General features: G+C 39.8%; 1 protein-coding gene across 2 annotated transcripts in view; it reads right to left on the bottom strand.

The window, feature by feature from the left end:
• CXADR (CXADR Ig-like cell adhesion molecule) overlaps positions 1 to 22639 on the bottom strand; it is an 81340-nt gene that overhangs the window by 10911 nt on the left and 47790 nt on the right. For both annotated transcript variants that reach the window (XM_037833322.1, XM_037833314.1), the window contains exons 2-3: positions 14483 to 14649; positions 10615 to 10819 (exon numbers count right to left, since the gene is read on the bottom strand). In XM_037833322.1, coding sequence (XP_037689250.1) covers positions 10615 to 10819; positions 14483 to 14649 — 372 coding nt within the window. The remainder of the gene's footprint in view (positions 1 to 10614; positions 10820 to 14482; positions 14650 to 22639) is intronic.

The following is a 22639-nucleotide window of genomic DNA, read 5'->3' on the forward strand; positions in this document are numbered from 1 at the left end:
CCCCACTACCACTCTATTTTTAATACCTTGCAAGGGTGACATTCATTTGTTCTCCTTCATGTAAAAACATATTTGTACCTTTATCACAACTGTTGAGCACCCTAGGTTTCACTGAGTTATACAGTCCCAGTCTTTATCTTTCCTCTTTCCTTCTGGTGTCCCACATGCTCCTAACCTTCCTCTTTCAACCATACAGTCATCTTTGTTCAGTGTACTTACATTTTTGTGCTACCATCACCCAAAATTGCGTTCCAAACCTCTCACTCCTGTCTTTTCTTATCTGTCTGTAGTGCTCCCTTTAGAACACCCAAATCATCCCCCAACCTCCTGCACTATTTTTCCTTTAGTTTTTGTCCCCATTTTTCTAGTCATCCATCCATACACTGGATAAAGGGGAATGTGATCCATAAGGCTTTCATAATCACATTGTCACCCCTTGTAAAGTACATTGTTATACATACATCTTCAAGAGTCAAGGCTACTGGGTTGCAGTTTGATAGTTTCAGGTATTTACTGCTAGCTATTCCAATACATTAAAATCTAAAAAGAGTGCCCATTAGTGACCTCTCGACTCCATTTGGAATCTCTTAACCACTGAAATTTTATTTTGCTTCATTTCGCATCCCCCTTTTGGTCAAGATGTTCTCAATCCCACAATGTTGGGTCCAGATTCATCCCTGGGAGTCGTATTCCGTGTTGCCAGGGAGATTTACACCCCTGGGTGTCAGATCCCACGCAGTGGGGAGGGCAGTGATTTCACCCAAGTTGGCTTAGCTAGAGAGAGAGAGGGCCACATCTAAGCAACAAAGCAGTATTCAGGGGGAGACTCTTAGGCACAATTATAAGCAGGCCTAGCCTCTCCTTTGCAGTAATGAGCTTCATAAGGGCAAGGCCCATGATAGAGGGTTCGGCACATCAAACCGCCAGTCTTCAATATCTATGAGTACATCAGCAACCATCCAGATGAGGAAGCCTAACATCTGTCAGAAAATATTTTAAACTCTCCCTCATATTTGAAGGACAGTTTTGCCAGATATAGGAGTCTTGGTTGGCGGTTTTTCTCTTTCCTTATCTTAAATACATCACTTCCTTCCTTTTTGCCACCATGTTGTCTTGCCTCCATGGTGTCTACTGAGACATCCGCACATAGTCTTATCAAGCTTCCTTTGTATGTGATAAATCGCTTTTCTCTTGCTGCTTTCAGGACTCTCTTTGACGCTTGATAATCTGATTATTAAGTGTGTTGGTGTAGGTCTATTCATACCCATTCTGTTTGGGGTACGCTGTGCTTCTTGGGTCTATAATTTTATGTTTTACAGAAGAGATGGGAAATTTTCATTGATTATTTCCTCTATTATTGCTTTTGCCCCTTTTCCCTTCTCTTCTTCTGGGACACCCGTGACACATACAGTCATGCGCTTCAAATTGTCATTCAATTTCCTGAAATACTGCTCATATTTTTCCATTCTTTTCCCTATCTGTTCTTTTGTGTGTAGGATTTCAGATGTCTTGTTGTCCACTTCCTGAGTGTTTTCTGTCTCTTGAGATCTGCTGCTGTATGTCTCCATTGTGTTTTTCATCTCTTGTGTTGTGCCTTTCATTTCCATAGACTCTGCCAGTTGTTTTTTCAAACTTTCAATTTCTACCTTATGTTTGTCCAGTATTTTCTTTATAGCCTGTCTCTTTTGTTATATCTTCCCTGAACATGTTGATTTTTTTTAATTTGCTTTAGCATATTTCTAGGAAAATCTTTAATAGATTCTTTTATTAAAGTGAAACAATATCCCAACTGTATTTTGATTGAGGTGTAAGTTTGTTCCTTTGACTGGGCCATATCTTTGTTTTTCTTAGTATAGATTGTAGTTTTCTCTTGTCTAGGCATCTGGTTTCCTTGGTTACTCCAGTCAGATTTTGCCAGAGCAGAATGAGTTCAGGCCTCAGAATGGGGTTATTTTCAGGGTGTATCTTAGAGGTATGACAGAGTTTCCTGTGAGGTTTCCAGTCACTGTGCTTTTCCTAACCTGCCCAGCAGGTGGTGCCTGTCAGCCTGTTGCTCCCAACTGGTGTAAAGAGGTGCGACCCCTTCAGTTTCTGTTTTGGCTGTTTTCCCCCAGGCTCTGGGGTCTGGTTCTGAAGGGAAACCTGGGACTCACCTCCCTCTTCTTAGGGAAGATATACCCCCTAGAGAGTTACCATCAGCATTTGAATTGTCTCTCTGACTTTGTTATCTCTACCCATGTCTGGGTCAGAGTGCTGTGAACTGAAAACGGCTGCGGATTTCTCCTCTGAGCCCCTCAGGTTGAGAGAAAAAGGGACAGAAAGCCCCTTTTTAGAGCCAGTACACGGCCCTCCAGTTTCATTCATTGGCCAGAGGTAACAACTGGTCTTCTGGGCTCCCCTTCCCAGGACAAATGAGTTCTGGTTCTTTAAGGTCGTCGTCACTAAAAGCCTCTGTCTGCTTGTTGGGGGGTTGTAGCTTGTATTCAGCAGTGCACATTTGTTAATTAAAACCCCAACTGGAGCTCAGTTGAGCTGTATTTGCTTGCTGGGAGAGTGCTGCTTTCTACCACAGTGAGGTCTGCAGCTAAGCCTGCCATGGGGGGTGGGGGCTCCTGACACAGTTCCACAGTTTTACTTACAGATTTTATGCTGTGATCTCAGGCATTCCTCCCAATCCAGGTTGGTGTACAATGTGTGGACAGTTACGGCTGTCCCCTAGCAGTTATTCCAGATTATTTACTAGTTGTTCCTGGTTGTGCATTAGTTGTTCCAGGGGACTAACTAAATTCCACTCCTCTCTATGCCACCATCTTGCCCCGCCCCCACCTATGTTTTCACTCTGTGCTTGACATGTAGCCCTTTGGGACTATGTGCCAAGTCACATCCCTCTGGATGCTGCTATGTCAACCAGGGAGTTTACAATAAATAATTCCACTTTCAACCACATTCATGTACATAATTCAGTGCTGCTAATTACACTCAAAATAATGTGCTACCATCACTCCCATCCATTTCCAAACATTTATAATCAACCTAAATAGGAATTCTGCACAAATTAAGCATCAGCTCCCCATTCTCTACTCCAATCTACACCTGGTAACCTAAATTCTAGATTCTAACTCTATGAGTTTGCTTATTATAGTTAGTTCAGATCAGTGAGATCATACAATACTTGTCCTTTTGTGTCTGGCTTATTTCAGTCAGCATAATGTCCTCAAGGTTCATCCATGTTGCTGCATGCATCAGGACTTTCAGGACTTCATTCCTCTTAGAGCTGAAGACTATTCTATTGTGTATATACATACACACAACACATTCTGTTTATGCATTCATTGGTTGATGGACACTTTTGCCTCCATCTTTTGGCAATGTAAATAATGCCGCTATGAACATCGGTGTGCAAGTATTGTTTGAGTCTGTTTTCAATTCTTCTGGGTATACCAAGTAGCGGGATTGATGGTCATATGATAATTCTATACTTAGCTTCCTGAAGAACTGCCAAACTGTATTCCACAGTGGCTGCACCATTTTATATTCCCAGCAGCAATGCAAGAGTGTTCCTATTTCTCCACATCCTCTCCCAACACTCGTAATTTTCTATTTTTTTAATCATAGCCATTCTAGCGGGTGTGAAATATCTCATTGTGGTTTTGATTTGCATTTCCCTAATAGTAATGTTGAGTATCTCTTCATGTGCTTTGTTAGTTATTTGTATATCCTTTTTGGAGAAATGTCTACTCAAGTTATTTGCCCATCACTTAATTGGATTGTTTGTCTTTTTATTGTTGAGTTGTAGGATTTCTTTATATATTCTGGATGTTAAACCTTTATCAGATATGTGGTTTCTATATATCTTCTCCCTTTGTGTAGGTTCTCTTTTCACTTTTGTGACAGACCTTTGGGCACAAAAGTTCTTAGTTTTGAGGAAGTTCCATTTATCTATTTTTCTCTTTCATTGCTTGTGGTTTAAGAAACCACTGCCCACCACAAGATCCTAAAGATGATTCCCAACATTTTCTTCTAGGGGTTTTATAGTCCTGGCTCTTATATTAAGATATCTGATCTATTTTGAGTTAATTTTTTGTATATGGTGTGAGATCAGGGTCCATGTTCATTCTTTTGCATATGGATATCCAGTTCTCCCAGCATCATTTTTTCAAGAGGCTATTCTTTCTCAACTGTGTGGACTCGGCAGCCTTGTTCAACTGATGAATGGATAAACAAAATATGGTATATACATATGATGGAATATTATGCAGCTGTAAGAAGAAATGAAGTCATGACATACTTGACTACATGGATGAACCTGGAGGACATTATGTGGAGTGAAATAAGTCAGACACAAAAGGACAAGTATTGTATGACTTCATTAATATGACTAATTATATCTAGAAAACTTAAAAAAAAATCAACTGGCCATAGGTATGAGGGTCTATTTCTGAACTCTCAATTTGATTGCTTTGGTTGACAGTATGTACATTTTTGCATCACTTCTTTTATTCAGCTGGTGCTTTTGAGATTGATTCATATCGTTGTACATACCAGTAGCTCATTGTTATTTATTGCTGAGCGCTACTCCACTGAATGACTATAAAACAGGGATGCTTATCTTTCACCTGTTGATAAGCATTGTTTTTAGTTTTGGGGCTACTGTTAAATCCTAATCAGCCAAAACCACTGATAGTGTGTTGTCTGTCAAAACCTGATCGACTGACCAGCGAGGAAGCCACTATAGAGACACCATGGAATGCCACTGGACAAGAGAGAGGAGGAATTCGGAAGGATTCTAAAATATCTACAGTAAGCAGACATCAATTCTGAATGGGATGCTGTTTCTGGGGCAGGATTAGGAGAAGCAGAGATTAAACAGGGACTGGGTGCTGTCAGGAGGTGAGGGCAGTTTAGCAACTGAGTATCTCCAGGAAAGGATGGGTAGTTTAAAGGGGGTCTGGGGGCGACATCAGGAAGACAGCAGTAGCCCTGTATTTTAATACTGCTCCCCGACCGTGGAAGAAACAATGTTTCCTATAAACTGGCTTTATCTGTGCCTGTCCTCTCAGCCTGGAAAATGGAAGGACTGCTTCCCTCCCCTTTTTTTTAGTCTGAGCTGATTTTCACTCTTCCTGTTCTTAATGGATTTTTCTTCTTTCACTACTATGGATAAACATAAATGAGTATTTACAGTTTTGTGCCACTGTGAAAGCACTGCTTGAGCATGCATGTTCATACTGGCATACTTCTTCTTTCTCTTGGTGATTGCTGTGTCATGTGGTAAGTGTATATTTAACTCTGTAAGTAAGACACTGCCTGTTTTCCAAAGTTGGCCAATAGACTTTGTCATATTCAGTGGGTTATATTCAATTAAAGCTGTCAATCACACTCTCACTCCTTCACATGTTTCTTGGTATTCTCCCCTTCATCTGTTACTACTTGTAGTTTTCAGTAAGGATCAACAGATGCTTCTAACTACTTTGCTGATTTTTTCTAAACACATCTGTTTCTTTTTCAGACTTCCTAGTTACTGTGGTGATTATTATATCAACTGGACGTTTAAATCAATTTTGCAAAATATTTCACCAATGAGTTTTCACCAAAGTAAGCCTTGTTCTCCTCCATTTCTTCAAACTACCAACAAATCCTTTATTACATAAACTAGCAGTGGGATATTAAAGCAAAGCTTTGTACATCAAACTCTTGGTAATACAGTATTCTAGTCTTAACCCTTGTCCTTTCTACTGAAAAGGTCCCTTTCCCATATACAAAACATATTCAATAATGGCATTTCCTAAAAGCCACTATTCAGGAAATTCAGGGCCCTACTGGGTCTGGGATCTCAACATATTCCAGCCACATAAGACTTAGATTTTACTAACACTGGTTTCCCAGTGTCATGCTGGAGCAGCCCACCTGCTTTCCACTGGGAGGAGACAGTACAAGTCTTACATCCCCAACCCCCCACCATTATGCCATTAGAAAGATTAAATCTTAATCCATGGTCCTCTTGCTGGAAGGGAAGAAACATAAAACCACAAAGAGAACATAGATAAGGCCTTGTCCCCTAAATGCTTCTTATCCTTGGAATTCCAGGATACCTGGCCACTTTCCTCAGAACATGTGACTCCATAATCGTTAGCTCAGGCAACAGTCCTTTTGAGTTAAATGCACATGACCCCCAGGTTGTACCTGGCCATGGTGTCCCACCAATTTAGTAATGTGCTCCATAAACAAATTGCAACATCATGCTTCCGTGCTGGTGGCCTGCTTGGTTTATAGGAAAAACACTCGGAATCTCTAACTGGGACAGGATATACTTTGATCATAATATACTTCCAGGAATGCCTTTTCTGCCTTGGACAGAAATTCCTTGACTCTGACAAATACTGTATGATCTCACTGATAGGCACTAATTATAATAAGCAAACTCACAGAGTTAAAATCTAGAGTATAGGTTACCAGGGGTAGTATGGAGTAGAAAATGGGGAGCTGATGCTTAATTTATACAGAATTTCCATTTAGGCTGACTGTAAAGGTTTGGAAATGGATGGTGGTGATGGTAGTATATAATTTTGAGTGTAATTAGCAGCGCTGAATTATCAATGTGAATGTGGTTGAAAGGTGAAGTTTTGGGTCATGTATGTTACTAGAAGGAAAGTTAGGAGATAAAATATATGGGACTGTGTACCATAGTGAACCCTGTTATGGCACAAGTATAAGAATGTTCTTTCATGAATTATAACAAATGTATGATATTTATCACAAGGTGTTAATAATAAGGTGGTATATGGAGAAAAAATACACCTAATATAAACTACGGACTATAGTTAAGAGTACTATTTTAATACCTTTTCATCAATTGTAACAAAGGTACCACGCTAATGTCAAGTGTCAACAATAGGAGAGTATATGGGAACATTCTGTTTTTGCTTTTTTTTTGTATTTTGTGGAATGCTGTATTTTTTACATGACTTTTCTGTAAACTTACAACTTCTTAATTAAAAAACAATTAAAACAAAAAATCATTATGCTAAGTGAAAGAAACCAGACACAAAGTACTACATATTCTATGAGTTCATTTATATAAAATGTAAATATAAATAAATTTATAGAGATAGAAATAGATTAGTGGTTATGCAGGGCTGGGGAAGGACAGAGGGATTGAGAAGTGATTGCTAAGGGGTACGGGATTTTTCTTTTGTGGAATAATGCAAATGTTCTAAAATTGATTGTGGTGATGAATTCACAACTTTGAATATAATAAAAGCAACTGATTGTACACTTTGGATAGACTATATGGTATGTGACTATATCTCAATATAACTGCTTAAAAAAAAATACCCTGACTCTGGACAGGATCCATCATAGATGCAAAAATCAGCAGACAAAAGTTTGAGGAGAAACTAAACATCCTGCATAGTCTCAAAGTACCTCCCCCAAGGTAGTTGTTAATTATAGAGGGACACATAGTAATTTTATAGTGGAAAAACCCATCAGACAAAATTAAACCAAGTGATCCTGACTAACAAGAAGACATATAGACACCATGTGGTATGATTGGATTTCTCCAATAAATGCAATGTGGATCCTGGACTTGACCCTAGTACAAAAAGGACATTAGTGGGAAACCATGAAATTCAAATTAGGTCTGTAATTTAGTTAATAGTGTTGTACCAATATTAATTTCTTAGTTTTGATCACTCTACTACGATTTTTGAAGATGTTAATGGGAAACTGGATGATGGTTAATATAAGAATTCTCTATTTTATAACTCTTGTATAAATTAAGATTATTTCAAAAGTGGGGGGAAAAAGAAAAAAAAAGCCCTGCCACTACACACTGTGTTCTGGTATCACCAATGCAGTTTGAGTGTACCATATATGTCCAGGAAACTGTTAACTGTATATGCTCTACTTTTCAAAACAACTTGGTCAGTTTATATAAAAGGTCTCAACAATAGGCCCTTTCAGAGCTCCAGAGGAAGTTTCCAAGGATATGCAGCCACCATATTAACCTATCAGCTCCCTTTGTGACCATCAGGACCTTTCAGCTTTTGTAGAGTTGCATCCACATGTGCTTTTGGTGTATCTGAAAGAGCAGGGCAGGCTCCGGCATATGGGGCAAGCTGCAAGAACACGTCACTGATCACATCCAGGCAGCTGACAGACTCAGGAGCATTCATAGCCATGCAGCGCACAGTGCATCTCCCCCAGATTTCCCAAAAAAGAACCCAAGTAGGAAGCACAGCTACTAACAGTGAGCCCACAAGAGCTCCTATGGACTACCTACCATTTAGTCAGGTCACCAGAGGGCACTTCTTATATTTCCTCCAGATAACCCAGGCAGCATTTCGGGCAAAGCTAAGAGATAAGCTTCAGTCCAACATCACTTTTAAGAGAAAGCAATTCTGGTGGTTCTCCCAGCAGTGGCCATGACTCATATGAAAACATGGAAGAAAGAGCTGGAGAAATTCTCTGGCGCTCAGAGAGCCTTGACTCATCACAGTATTAGTCACCCCTACTTCCCGGTTCCTTTCCCTCTGGCAATCACTTCTCCCTTTTTTCCTTTTATCCCTGGATTTAACCTAACCCTTTTCTCCCTCTCTAGACTGAAGCAGGGACTGCTTGACTGTGATAATCTCCCACAGGGTTATCAAAAGGAGTAACTGTGTCAACACTTGCTGCTTATCTATCCTGAAGATTTAATGTTAAAGGGCCTAACGTCCTCCTACTGAGTGCCACATTATGTACCATCACCACCCAACCCAGCTTCCTTCTGGGATATGTACTGCAAGATTTTAAGGTGTAGTTGCATTGTCTTGTGCTACAACGATCCCTTCAGCTGGGACCTGCAAATTCTACCCAATACCTGTTCCCAGGAGATCCAGCAGTATACACGCACATACACGTGCAAATTATACTTTGCCACAGCCCTTCTGGGAAATACATCCAAATTGCATTCCTCCTGGTACTGTTGCGTCATCAAAGAGGGGTTCCATGATAATAATATTGATAACCAGTTATCAGAATCATGACTCAGAATCATATCAGAATCGTAACGCTTGGTACATCATGAACTATTTAAAGTTCCATGCATATCTTAAACTCATTATTTCCTGGAGAGCAGTGTTGACAGAAGGTATATCTGGAATCACATTCCCAGGGATATTTGGCTCTGTAGTAAGATTCAGACAAGCTGTTGAATTGTTACAGGCTAACACATTTATAAAAAAGAAAGGTTACTCCATGTTTCCTTGATATAGATATACAGAGCAAGCCAAGATTTCCACCATTACCATATACCTTTCCCTAGTTCCTTCCTCAGGTCTAATCACTGACATACCATAACACACATTTTGAACCAGTGCCCCCTAGGAAGCAGTGCTTTTCACCAGGACACTCTTTTGTGCCCACTTGTTGATGCCAACAGTCATCTGGCTGTTTAAGCAACTAATACAACACCTGAAGTTGTCACCAGGATGCACCAACATCAGTTTTCTTGTTCCTAGTGTCTATCTTCTCTGATATTGACTTATTAGGGAAAAAAAATGATGTTCAGTATGACTCCGGAACCCAACACACCTGACTACTTCTCCACCCCACCTCTAATCAATTCTCTGCAAGAAAAGGGACAAGGCATTATCAACTGCCTTAATTAGTTTGTTTCCAGGTGCATGCTAAGCAATTTCAGAAATCAGCATTTCCTATGTAAGGGGGGTCCTTCAAGTATGCCCCAAAACAGGAGACCCTGGGTCCAAAACAGGGAAATTACGGTTACAGAACAGAACTAGACAGCTGTCTTTTTCTACATGGTAGCCATTTCACATTTTATGAAAAGTCTATCACAAAGTTTCAGAAGTAGATTTATGAATTATAACATTTGAGAGTTTCTTGGTTTGAAGGGGTTAAGATTGACAGTGTGTAGTACCACAGGATATAGAGGATAATAAATTTTGCAGCCTCTGACATTTTACAAAGCAATTCATACTTACTTCCTTGCTAACTATCAGATACAGAGTTATAAGACACTCTAATGACCATCTGTCTAATCCCGTCACTTTAAGGATGAGAAATAGTGATGCTCAGGGAAGTGAAATGACTTACTCCAATTCAATATTCCTTCTACCACATTCTAGCCCCTTTTCTACATACTCCAGTTATTCATCTCGGAAACCTCATTTATTCTCTGGGTAATAAAGGTAAACACTTAACTCACACAAAGAATTCTGAATCGAGTGAGATCTCACGGATTAGATTTAATAATTAAATCTTTTTATATATGAAAAAGGTAGGCCGAGGCCTAGGGAAATGAAGAGCTTCTAGTTCTTTCTGAGAACAAACAAAAGCAAAAAACCTGAATCTTCTAACCCCCAGTTTAGAGTTCTTCCCCCCATATAGTACTCCATTTATTTTAAACATGAATTTCACAAAGAAGTTGGCCACATTTTTTCTATCAAAAAGTGTGCTATCTTTATGTTTTATGCCATTTGAAGACATTAATAGTACTCTAAATCTTTAAAATTATTTCTGTAATAAATAGGCTTTTGTCTCACACAAATGCCACTACTTAATGTGATAAAGTAGCACTGTTAATAAGTAATATTAAAGCAAATAACTTACCAAGAACTGTGAGCTGAATCTTTTTATTTCCAACACCAGGAGCTTTTTTCACTTTGCACTGATAAGTGCCAATATCTGATAACTGTAAATTTGTTACATTTATTGAGGCATCGCCCGATTTGACATCACTGCTTGTAAAATGCACTCGTCCTTTCAGATCTTGATAGTAGTCATCATAAATCTTGTCTCCGGAATATAAAATAATCTAAAAGAAAACCAAGTAAGAGAGGGCGAAACAAACAAACAAACCTCTCTTTCATTAAAGGAGATCTGAAAACACCATGCTACTGTGCAATAAAGAAACAAAATAAGAACACAGCATTATGAGGAAATCTACAATTAACCAAATAACAGAATGAGAAAACGGCAAGGTCCAAGATGATTGACTACTATGGATGGCCCGATATAAAGGAGCTGAAATTGATATTGGACAATCACAAAGACCTGTTGATTCCTATACACTCTATTTTTCAACTGCCTCAGAGGTTGCAGTATGCCAATCAAGTGCTTAATATCAAGTTTAACACCTTCCCTTCCCAGAGGCTTATGATAATTTACCTATGGAATCAAACAAAAAAAAAATAAAGACTTTTTTTTCTTGTTACTTGATACTAAATGTCTTAAGATGTGTACCCAGGCTAACATCTTCTAAAGAAACTTCTGTGACTAAGAACAAACCCCTTCCTAATTCCACTGAACTTGCTGGACCACTGTTACAGGCTTTGACAGAGGTAACTGAAGGTGGCTAAATTTAGAGGCAAAGTAAAATTGCATTCAATTTGACTTAGAAGAGAACTGTAATAGTCATCTCTAACCATCACTAAAATTAATACAACATATTCTATTACATTTCACATTTGCTAATGAAATCCTTAATTCTGGCCATGAGACCCAAGAGCAGTGGTGCCAAACTCAAGAAAAGAATCAGGAAACAGGACTATACAGTCTACATCCTGCATATATATATATATATATAATCTGAGATGCTAATCATGGGCAGTACAATCAGATTAAATGTCACCAAGAACAGCTTTTCTAAGGATTATTCTGTAAGAACTTCATAAGGATAGGGACTTGGGTTCTTTCCTGTGTCATCTCTACCACCATGTTGACTCCACTTCTAATCCACTTAGGATCTTTTATTTACATTTTAGGTGCCTGCATCTAGGATGCATTTAATACCAGTTTGCTAAGTAAATACAAGAAGCAGTTAAGGGTCCAGAGCTGACTGACTCAGTAAACACAAGCCATTACTCTATTTGCTTCATTACCTTGTCACACCCACTCATCAGCAGCAACAGTGAGAACTCAAGGGAGGCAGTTATATCTTCCATTCTAACTACTGAGTCATTTGTTGTGAAAAGCTGTAGGGTTCGGCCCACCATGGTTTTGATCCCTCCATGTCTGCTTTGCAGACATTAATAGTCTTTGAAGGAAGTCCTGACAAACTATGTACCCATTGTTAGTAATTTCATAAACCATCTTGGTATTTTCCCATGGAAACAATATTATAAACAGTGTGTGAGAAACAATGAACTATCATGGATAGGCAGTTTTCATTGATTCCTCGTGACAGTCCTAAAAGGATGGTGGCATTAACCACATTTAACACTTACGATGAGGCAAAGCTGTGGTACTCACCCACCAACTTTGCAACTTTATACTGCTAAGATGCAAACGAGATCCACTCAAGATTAGCACAGTGTACTGACCTTTACTCAATCTTGCACCACTTTCAAGCTTACAAAATACTTGTGCATGCAGTAAGTCAATTCTCCTAACAATCCTGAGAGGTAGGTATACGTGTTACTATTTTACACACGAGGAAACTGAGACGTATGAAACAAACATGGGAGGTGGTACAGATAGTGGGAAGGATAATCAAAGCACAGGTCAGGTGTAAGAATTAGAGACCAGGGTTCAAACCCCAACTAGGTCAGTTACCAGTGTATGACTTTGGGTGTGCAGCTGTGTGGCCCTGGGTGTGTTCCTTCAAATCTCTGGGCCTCCATTTCCTTCTCTTTGTGTTTTTAATTCTCATTTTAGGGAGGTTTTTTAAGGCTTAAATAAGAAAATATAATTAAACTACATTAAAAACACTGCGAAGCACATAAGAAGTACATAATACATAGTAACAGTTTGCTGACTAAGGAGATCACATGGGGAATAAGAATGGAACTGTCTCCAGGTCACTCGTCCAGGTCCTAGTCCTTATCCACACTGTCTGCTTAGATATACATAAAGGGGGCTCACTGAAATTCTACCTAAGCATCCGTTTCTGCATCAATCTTTCCAAAACCCTTCTACCTTTTTTTGGTCTGATTTACTGTGTTAGAGGTTGGTTTTTAACCCAGAAACAGACACTCAAACCCCACTCCCCAGTTTCACACTTAACTCCTGTAGTCAGAAAGATGATTGCCACTCAGCATGGAAGGTTCTCTGTTCCCCTCTTCCATCCACTCACTAAAGACTACATGTAGTGCATTCAGGGCTTCTTGGTCCTGTATGCGCCTTGACTCAGGACTTCACCCGTGAGATAAATGTCTTAAGTCAGAAGCACTCATGCCCTCCATCTACCTCCCAAGCATCACTAATCTTAACCCAGGGGGGATCAGAGTCCTGGGCTCTGAAGGGGTGGGGGGCTGCTCTGGCAAGGGAGAGGCGGGATGTGCAGGATCTCAGGTAGAAAGAAGCCTGGATTTAGGATACTGACATTTCTGCAGAAAAAGGGGAAGAGCGAGAAAGAAAGGAAGCAGACCATCTGGGCTGGAGAGACAGAATGAGTAAGAGTCAATTTATTTTGCTTAGGGAAAAGAAGGAAGTTCCTATAACAGAAAATCAGGGTAGAGGTGAGTCCCTGGAAGGGGTAGCCACAGTCATTCCCAACATGGGAAAGTACCTTAAGTATTTCCTTCAAATAGTGCTGTGACTTGCTAAAAATCTCAATTACCCAACTGCACTGATTCAACTATAAAATGGAAAAATTTTGCTTTCAATTTTTAAATAACCTGTACTTTTGTATATACCATAAGTAAAAATAAAAATTCTTCCCCAAATACATATATTACTGTATTCCCCTAAATATGTGGGTTTTCTGCCCCTGCTCTAATATAATTTGTTAAAATTGAAACTTTTTTGTTCACTATGTCAGACAAAGCTACAAGGCAACATTCAAAATGCAACGAAATATTCTGGAAAGTTTAAAGAAAAGTGGGATATATATGTATTTGAAGGTGAGATTATTGGGCAATTTTCCTTCTTTGTGCTGTTTGACTTTCCAAGTTTTCTACAGAGGGCTCTTACTACTTTGTAATTTAAAAAGAAAGTCGTTGCACAGGATTTTAATTTGGAGAAACAAAGAAAATAAGACTGCAATAACAGTATACACCTTTGTTAGACTATCTCATGCTTAATGACCCTTCTAACACTAACAGAATTCTTGTGTAAATTTTACACATCAGTTCTAACTTTCAACAAAGCCTCCTTTACTCACAACCTTTTAATGCATTATGCCTATTTCTGCCATGCTATCACATCTGTTCCCTCTAACCCCTCTGATACACTCTGCCTCCGATGCATTTCCAAACCCAGATTTTCAGAACTATCACAAGTTCCTCTTCCTCCTTGAAGCCTTCCCTAAGAAGTCCAGTGACCTTTTCTTCCTCTGAAATCTGATGTCACTTATTATCCCTATCACTCCATTAGACATTACCATGTGTCCACCACCCTCAACAAGACTATAAGCCCGAGAAGCCTGCAGCTTTCCTCAGTCCATAATGCACCCAGTCCAGGTGATGAGCACAGAGAACAACACGTAACCCAAGTTACACAAACTTCTGCTGAATGAACAAGCACTATCAAAACTTACCACTTGATCCACCTTCTGATTATCGGCTGGTGATAGCAGCCACTCGATGTCCAGTGGTCCCTGGTCATCTGGACTCAGGGTGAATTTGCATGGCAAATAGGCAGTTTCCCCTTTGGCTTTTTCAATCATCTGATCAGGAGTTGTTATACTCAAACTTCTGGTCAAATCTGGAGAAAGAAACACGTCCATAGACTATCCATCTGCTATTAAATGGTGCCCTGCTTGGCACGCCACAGCTATTAAGGAGGAGCCCGTGATGTGGTGGAAACAACGGCTCTGGGACCAGTGTGACTGAGGTCAAACTCAGCAATCCCCAGTTTTTAGTTCATGGCCTTGTAAAAATGGCAAGACAATATTAACATCGGTCTTATTCAATAAAATTCCTTTTAAAAGTACTGTGAACTTCCCAATATTATATAAAATACAAGGTTTCATTAGTAGAGGGTATTCTATATTCAAGCATACATTTAAAACTGAATTGAGGAGGCGGGGCAAGATGGCAGACTGGTGAGCTGTATGTTTTAGTTACTCCTCCAGGAAAGTAGGTAGAAAGCCAGGAACTGCATGGACTGGACACCACAGAGCAATCTGTCTTTGGGCATACTTCATACAACATTCATGAAAACGTGGAACTGCTGAGATCAGCGAAATATGTAAGTTTTTGCCGCCAGGGGACCCGCGCCCCTCCCTGCCAGGCTCAGTCCCGGGGGGAGGAGGGGCTGTCAGCTCCGGGAAGGAGAAGTGAGAACTAATGGCAGCCCTTATCGGAAACTCATTCTACTGATCCACCCTCCAACCATAGATAGACTGAGACCAGACACCAGAGAATCTGAGAGCAGCCAGCCCAGCAGAGAGGAGACAGGCATGGGAAAAAAACAACACGAAAAACTCCAAAATAAAAGCGGAGGATTTTTGGAGTTCTGGTGAACATAGAAAGGGGAAGGGCCCTGAGGCGCATATGCAAATCCCGAAGAAAAGCTGATCTCTCTGCCCTGTGGACCTTTCCTTAATGGCCCTGGTTGCTTTGTCTCTTAGCATTTCAATAACCCATTAGATCTCTGAGGAGGGCCCGTTTTTTTTTTGTTTGTTTTTTTTTTTTAATCCTTTTTTCTTTTTCTAAAACAATTACTCTAAGAAGCCCAATACAGAAAGCTTCAAAGACTTGCTATTTGGGCAGGTCAAGTCAAGAGCAGAACTAGGAGAGCTCTGAGACAAAACGCAATAATCCAGTGGCTGAGAAAATTCACTAAACACCACAACTTCCCAAGAAAAGGGGGGTGTCCGCTCACAGCCATCATGCTGGTGGACAGGAAACACTCCTGCCCATCGCCAGCCCCATAGCCCAGAACTGCCCCAGACAACCCAGTGTGACGGAAGTGCTTCAAATAACAGGCACACACCACAAAACTGGGCGTAGACATTAGCCTTCCCTGCAACCTCAGCTGATTGTCCCAGAGTTGGGAAGTTAGAGCAGTGGGAATTAACAAAGCCCCATTCAGCCATCATTTCAGCAGACTGGGAGCCTCCCTACACAGCCCAGCAGCCCAGAACTGCCCTTGGGGGACGGCACTCACCTGTGACATAGCACACTCATCCCTCAACAGAGGACCCGGGGTGCACGGCCTGGAAGAGGGGCCCATTTGCAAGTCTCAGGAGCCATACGCCAATACCAAGGACTTGTGGGTCAGTGGCAGAGACAAACTGTGGCAGGACTGAACTGAAGGATTAGACTATTGCAGCAGCCTTAAAACTCTAGGATCACCAGGGAGATCTGATTGTTAGAGCCACCCCCCCCCCCAGACTGCCCAGAAACACGCCCCATATACAGGGCAGGCAACACCAACTACACACGCAAGCTTGGTACACCAATTGGACCCCACAAGACTCACTTCCCCACTCACCAAAAAGGCTAAGCAGGGCAGAACTGGCTTCTGGAGAACAGGTGGCTCGTGGACGCCACCTGCTGGTTAGTTAAAGTGTACTCCACGAAGCTGTAGATCTGATAAATTAGAGATAAGGACTTCAATTGGTCTACAAATCCTAAAAGAACCCTATCAAGTTCAGCAAATGCCACGAGGCCAAAAACAACAGAAAATTATAAAGCATATGAAAAAACCAGACGATATGGATAACCCAAGCCCAAGAACCCAAATCAAAAGACCAGAAGAGACACAGCACCTAGAGCAGCTACTCAAAGAACTAAAGATGAACAATGAGACCATAGTACGGGAGATAAAGGAAATCAAGAAGACCCTAGAAGAGCATAAAGAAGACATTGCAAGACTAAATAAAAAAATGGATGATCTTATGGAAATTAAAGAAACTGTTGACCAAATTAAAAAGATTCTGGACACTCATAGTACAAGACTAGAGGAAGTTGAACAATGAATCAGTGACCTGGAAGATGACACAATGGAAAATGAAAGCATAAAAGAAAGAATGGGGAAAAAAATTGAAAAAATCGAAATGGACCTCAGGGATATGATAGATGATATGAAACGTCCAAATATAAGACTCATTGGTGTCCCAGAAGGGGAAGAAAAGGGTAAAGGTCTAGGAAGAGTATTCAAAGAAATTGTTGGGGAAGACTTCCCAAATCTTCTAAACAACATAAATACACAAATCATAAATGCTCAGCGAACTCCAAATAGAATAAATCCAAATAAACCCACTCCGAGACATATACTGATCACACTCTCAAACACAGAAGAGAAGGAGCAAGTTCTGAAAGCAGCAAGAGAAAAGCAATTCACCACATACAAAGGAAACAGCATAAGACTAAGTAGTGACTACTCAGCAGCCACCATGGAGGCGAGAAGGCAGTGGCACGATATATTTAAAATTCTGAGTGAGAAAAATTTCCAGCCAAGAATACTTTATCCAGCAAAGCTCTCCTTCAAATTTGAGGGAGAGCTTAAATTTTTCACAGACAAACAAATGCTGAGAGAATTTGCTAACAAGAGACCTGCCCTACTGGAGATACTCAAGGGAGCCCTACAGACAGAGAAACAAAGACAGGACAGAGAGACTTGGAGAAAGGTTCAGTACTAAAGAGATTCGGTATGGGTACAGTAAAGGATATTAATAGACAGGGGAAAAATATGACAAACATAAACCAAAGGATAAGATGGCTGATTCAAGAAATGCCTTCACGGTTATAACATTGAATGTAAATGGATTAAACTCCCCAATTAAAAGATATAGATTCGCAGAATGGATCAAAAAAAAATGAACCATCAATATGTTGCATACAAGAGACTCATCTTAGACACAGGGACACAAAGAAACTGAAAGTGAAAGGATGGAAAAATTTCATGCAAGCTACAGCCAAAAGAAAGCAGGTGTAGTAATATTAATCTCAGATAAAATAGACTTCAAATGCAGGGATGTTTTGAGAGACAAAGAAGGCCACTACGTACTAATAAAAGGGGCAATTCAGCAAGAAGAAATAACAATCGTAAATGTCTATGCACCCAACCAAGGTGCCACAAAATACATGAGAGAAACACTGGCAAAACTAAAGGAAGCAATTGATGTTTCCACAATAATTGTGGGAGACTTCAACACATCACTCTCTCCTATAGATAGATCAACCAGACAGAAGACAAATAAGAAAATTGAAAACCTAAACAATCTGATAAGTGAATTAGATTTAACAGACATATACAGGACATTACATCCCAAATCCCCAGGATACACATACTTTTCTAGTGCTCATGGAACTTTCTCCAGAATAGATCATATGCTGGGACATAAAACAAGCCTCAATAAATTTAAAAAGATTGAAATTATTCAAAGCACATTCTCTGACCACAATGGAATACAATTAGAAGTCAATAACCATCAGAGACTTAGAAAATTCACAAATACATGGAGGTTAAACAGCACACTCCTAAACAATCAGTGGGTTAACCAAGAAATAGCAAGAGAAATTGCTAAATATATAGAGACGAATTAAAATGAGAACACAACATACCAAAACCTATGGGATGCAGCAAAAGCAGTGCTAAGGGGGAAATTTATAGCACTAAATGCATATATTAAAAAGGAAGAAAGAGCCAAAATCAAAGAACTAATGGATCAACTGAAGAAGCTAGAAAATGAACAGCAAACCAATCCTAAACCAAGTACAAGAAAAGAAACAACAAGGATTAAAGCAGAAATAAATGACATAGAGAACAAAAAAACAATAGAGAGGATAAATATCACCAAAAGTTGGTTCTTTGAGAAGATCAACAAGATTGACAAGCCCCTAGCTAGACTGACAAAATCAAAAAGAGAGAAGACCCATATAAACAAAATAATGAATGAAAAAGGTGACATAACTGCAGATCCTGAAGAAATTAAAAAAATTATAAGAGGATACTATGAACAACTGTATGGCAACAAACTGGATAATGTAGAGGAAATGGACAATTTCCTGGAAACATATGAACAACCTAGACTGACCAGAGAAGAAATAGAAGACCTCAACCAACCCATCACAAGCAAAGAGATCCAATCAGTCATCAAAAATCTTCCCACAAATAAATGCCCAGGGCCAGATGGCTTCACAGGGGAATTCTACCAAACTTTCCAGAAAGAACTGACACCAACCTTACTCAAACTCTTTCAAAACACTGAAGAAAATGGAACACTACTTAACTCATTTTATGAAGCTAACATCAATCTAATACCAAAACCAGGCAAAGATGCTACAAAAAAGGAAAACTACCGGCCAATCTCCCTAATGAATATAGATGCAAAAATCCTCAACAAAATACTTGCAAATCGAATCCAAAGACACATTAAAAAAATCATACACCATGACCAAGTGGGGTTTATTCCAGGCATGCAAGGATGGTTCAACATAAGAAAATCAATCAATGTATTACAACACAGTAACAAGTCAAAAGGGAAAAATCAATTGATCATCTCAATAGATGCTGAAAAACCATTTGACAAAATCCAACATCCCTTTTTGATAAAAACACTTCAAAAGGTAGGAATTGAAGGAAACTTCCTCAACATGATAAAGAGCATATATGAAAAACCCACAGCCAGCATAGTACTCAATGGTGAGAGACTGAAAGCCTTCCCTCTAAGATCAGGAACAAGACAAGGATGCCCGCTGTCACCACTGTTATTCAACATTGTGCTGGAAGTGCTAGCCAGGGCAATCCGGCAAGACAAAGAAATAAAAGGCATCCAAATTGGAAAAGAAGAAGTAAAACTGTCATTGTTTGCAGATGATATGATCTTATATCTAGAAAACCCTGAGAAATCAACGATACACCTACTAGAGCTAATAAACAAATTTAGCAAAGTAGCGGGATACAAGGTTAATGCACATAAGTCAGTAATGTTTCTATATGCTAGAAATGAACAAACTGAAGAGACACTCAAGAAAAAGATACCATTTTCAATAGCAACTAAAAAAATCAAGTACCTAGGAATAAACTTAACCAAAGATGTAAAAGACCTATACAAAGAAAACTACATAACTCTACTAAAAGAAATAGAAGGGGACCTTAAAAGATGGAAAAATATTCCATGTTCATGGATAGGAAGGCTAAATGTCATTAAGATGTCAATTCTACCCAAACTCATCTACAGATTCAATGCAATCCCAATCAAAATTCCAACAACCTACTTTGCAGACTTGGAAAAGCTAGTTATCAAATTTATTTGGAAAGGGAAGATGCCTCGAATTGCTAAAGACACTCTAAAAAAGAAAAACGAAGTGGGAGGACTTACACTCCCTGACTTTGAAGCTTACTATAAAGCCACAGTTGCCAAAACAGCATGGTACTGGCACAAAGACAGACATATAGATCAATGGAATCGAATTGAGAATTCAGAGATAGACCCTCAGATCTATGGCCGACTGATCTTTGATAAGGCCCCCAAAGTCACTGAACTGAGTCATAATGGTCTTTTCAACAAATGGGGCTGGGAGAGTTGGATATCCATATCCAAAAGAATGAAAGAGGACCCCTACCTCACCCCCTACACAAAAATTAACTCAAAATGGACCAAAGATCTCAATATAAAAGAAAGTACCATAAAACTCCTAGAAGATAATGTAGGAAAACATCTTCAAGACCTTGTATTAGGCGGCCACTTCCTAGACTTTACACCCAAAGCACAAGCAACAAAAGAGAAAATAGATAAATGGGAACTCCTCAAGCTTAGAAGTTTCTGCACCTCAAAGGAATTTCTCAAAAAGGTAAAGAGGCAGCCAACTCAATGGGAAAAAAATTTTGGAAACCATGTATCTGACAAAAGACTGATATCTTGCATATATAAAGAAATCCTACAACTCAATGACAATAGTACAGTCGGCCCAATTATAAAATGGGCAAAAGATATGAAAAGACAGCTCTCTGAAGAGAAAATACAAATGGCCAAGAAACACATGAAAAAATGTTCAGCTTCACTAGCTATTAGAGAGATGCAAATTAAGACCACAATGAGATACCATCTAACACCGGTTAGAATGGCTGCCATTAAACAATCAGGAAACTACAAATGCTGGAGGGGATGTGGAGAAATTGGAACTCTTATTCACTGTTGGTGGGACTGTATAATGGTTCAGCCATTCTGGAAGTCAGTCTGGCAGTTCCTTAGAAAACTAGATATAGAGTTACCATTCGATCCAGCGATTGCACTTCTCAGTATATACCCGGAAGATCGGAAAGCAGTGACACGAACAGATATCTGCACGCCAATGTTCATAGCAGCATTATTCATAATTGCCAAAAGATGGAAACAACCCAAATGTCCTTCAACAGATGAGTGGATAAATAAAATGTGGTATATACACACGATGGAATACTACGCGGCACTAAGAAGGAACGATCTCGTGAAACATATGACAACATGGATGAACCTTGAAGACATAATGCTGAGCGAAATAAGCCAGGCACAAAAAGAGAAATATTATATGCTACCACTAATGTGAACTTTGAAAAATGTAAAACAAATGGTTTATAATGTAGAATGTAGGGGAACTAGCAATAGAGAGCAATTAAGGAAGGGGGAACAATAATCCAAGAAGAACAGATAAGCTATTTAATGTTCTGGGGATGCCCAGGAATGACTATGGTCTGTTAATTTCTGATGGATATAGTAGGAGCAAGTTCACAGAAATGTTGCTATATTAGGTAACTTTCCTGGGGTAAAGTAGGAACATGTTGGAAGTTAAGCAGTTATCTTAGGTTAGTTGTCTTTTTCTTACTCCCTTGTTATGGTCTCTTTCAAATGTTCTTTTATTGTATGTTTGTTTTCTTTTTAACTTTTTTTTCATACAGTTGATTTAAAAAAGAAGGGAAAGTTAAAAAAAAAAAAAAACAAGAAAAAAAAAAGATGCAGTGCCCCCTTGAGGAGCCTGTGGAGAATGCAGGGGTATTCGCCTATCCCACCTACATGGTTGCTAACATGACCACAGACATAGGGGACTGGTGGTTTGATGGGTTGAGCCCTCTACCACAGGTTTTACCCTTGGGAAGACGGTTGCTGCAAAGGAGAGGCTAGGCCTCCCTATGGTTGTGCCTAAGAGCCTCCTCCCGAATGCCTCTTTGTTGCTCAGATGCGGCCCTGTCTCTCTAGCTAAGCCAACTTGAAAGGTGAAATCACTGCCCTCCCCCCTACGTGGGATCAGACACCCAGGGGAGTGAATGTCCCTGGCAACGTGGAATATGACTCCCAGGGAGGAATGTAGACCTGGCATCGTGGGATGGAGAACATCTTCTTGACCAAAAGGGGGATGTGAAAGGAAATGAAATAGGCTTCAGTGGCAGAGAGAATCCAAAAGGAGCCGAGAGGTCACTCTGGTGGGCACTCTTACGCACACTTTAGACAACCCTTTTTAGGTTCTAAAGAATTGGGGTAGCTGGTGGTGGACACCTGAAACTATCAAACTACAACCCAGAACCCATGAATCTCGAAGACAGTTGTATAAAAATGTAGCTTATGAGGGGTGACAAGGGGATTGTGAAAGCCATAAGGACCACACTCCACTTTGTCTAGTTTATGGATGGATGAGTAGAAAAATAGGGGAAGGAAACAAACAGACAAAGGTACCCAGTGTTCTTTTTTACTTCAATTGCTCTTTTTCACTCTAATTATTATTCTTGTTATTCTTGTGTGTGTGCTAATGAAGGTGTCAGGGATTGA

Source organism: Choloepus didactylus, chromosome 1 (assembly GCF_015220235.1).
Source record: "Choloepus didactylus isolate mChoDid1 chromosome 1, mChoDid1.pri, whole genome shotgun sequence".
NCBI classification, from domain to species: Eukaryota; Metazoa; Chordata; class Mammalia; order Pilosa; family Megalonychidae; genus Choloepus; species Choloepus didactylus.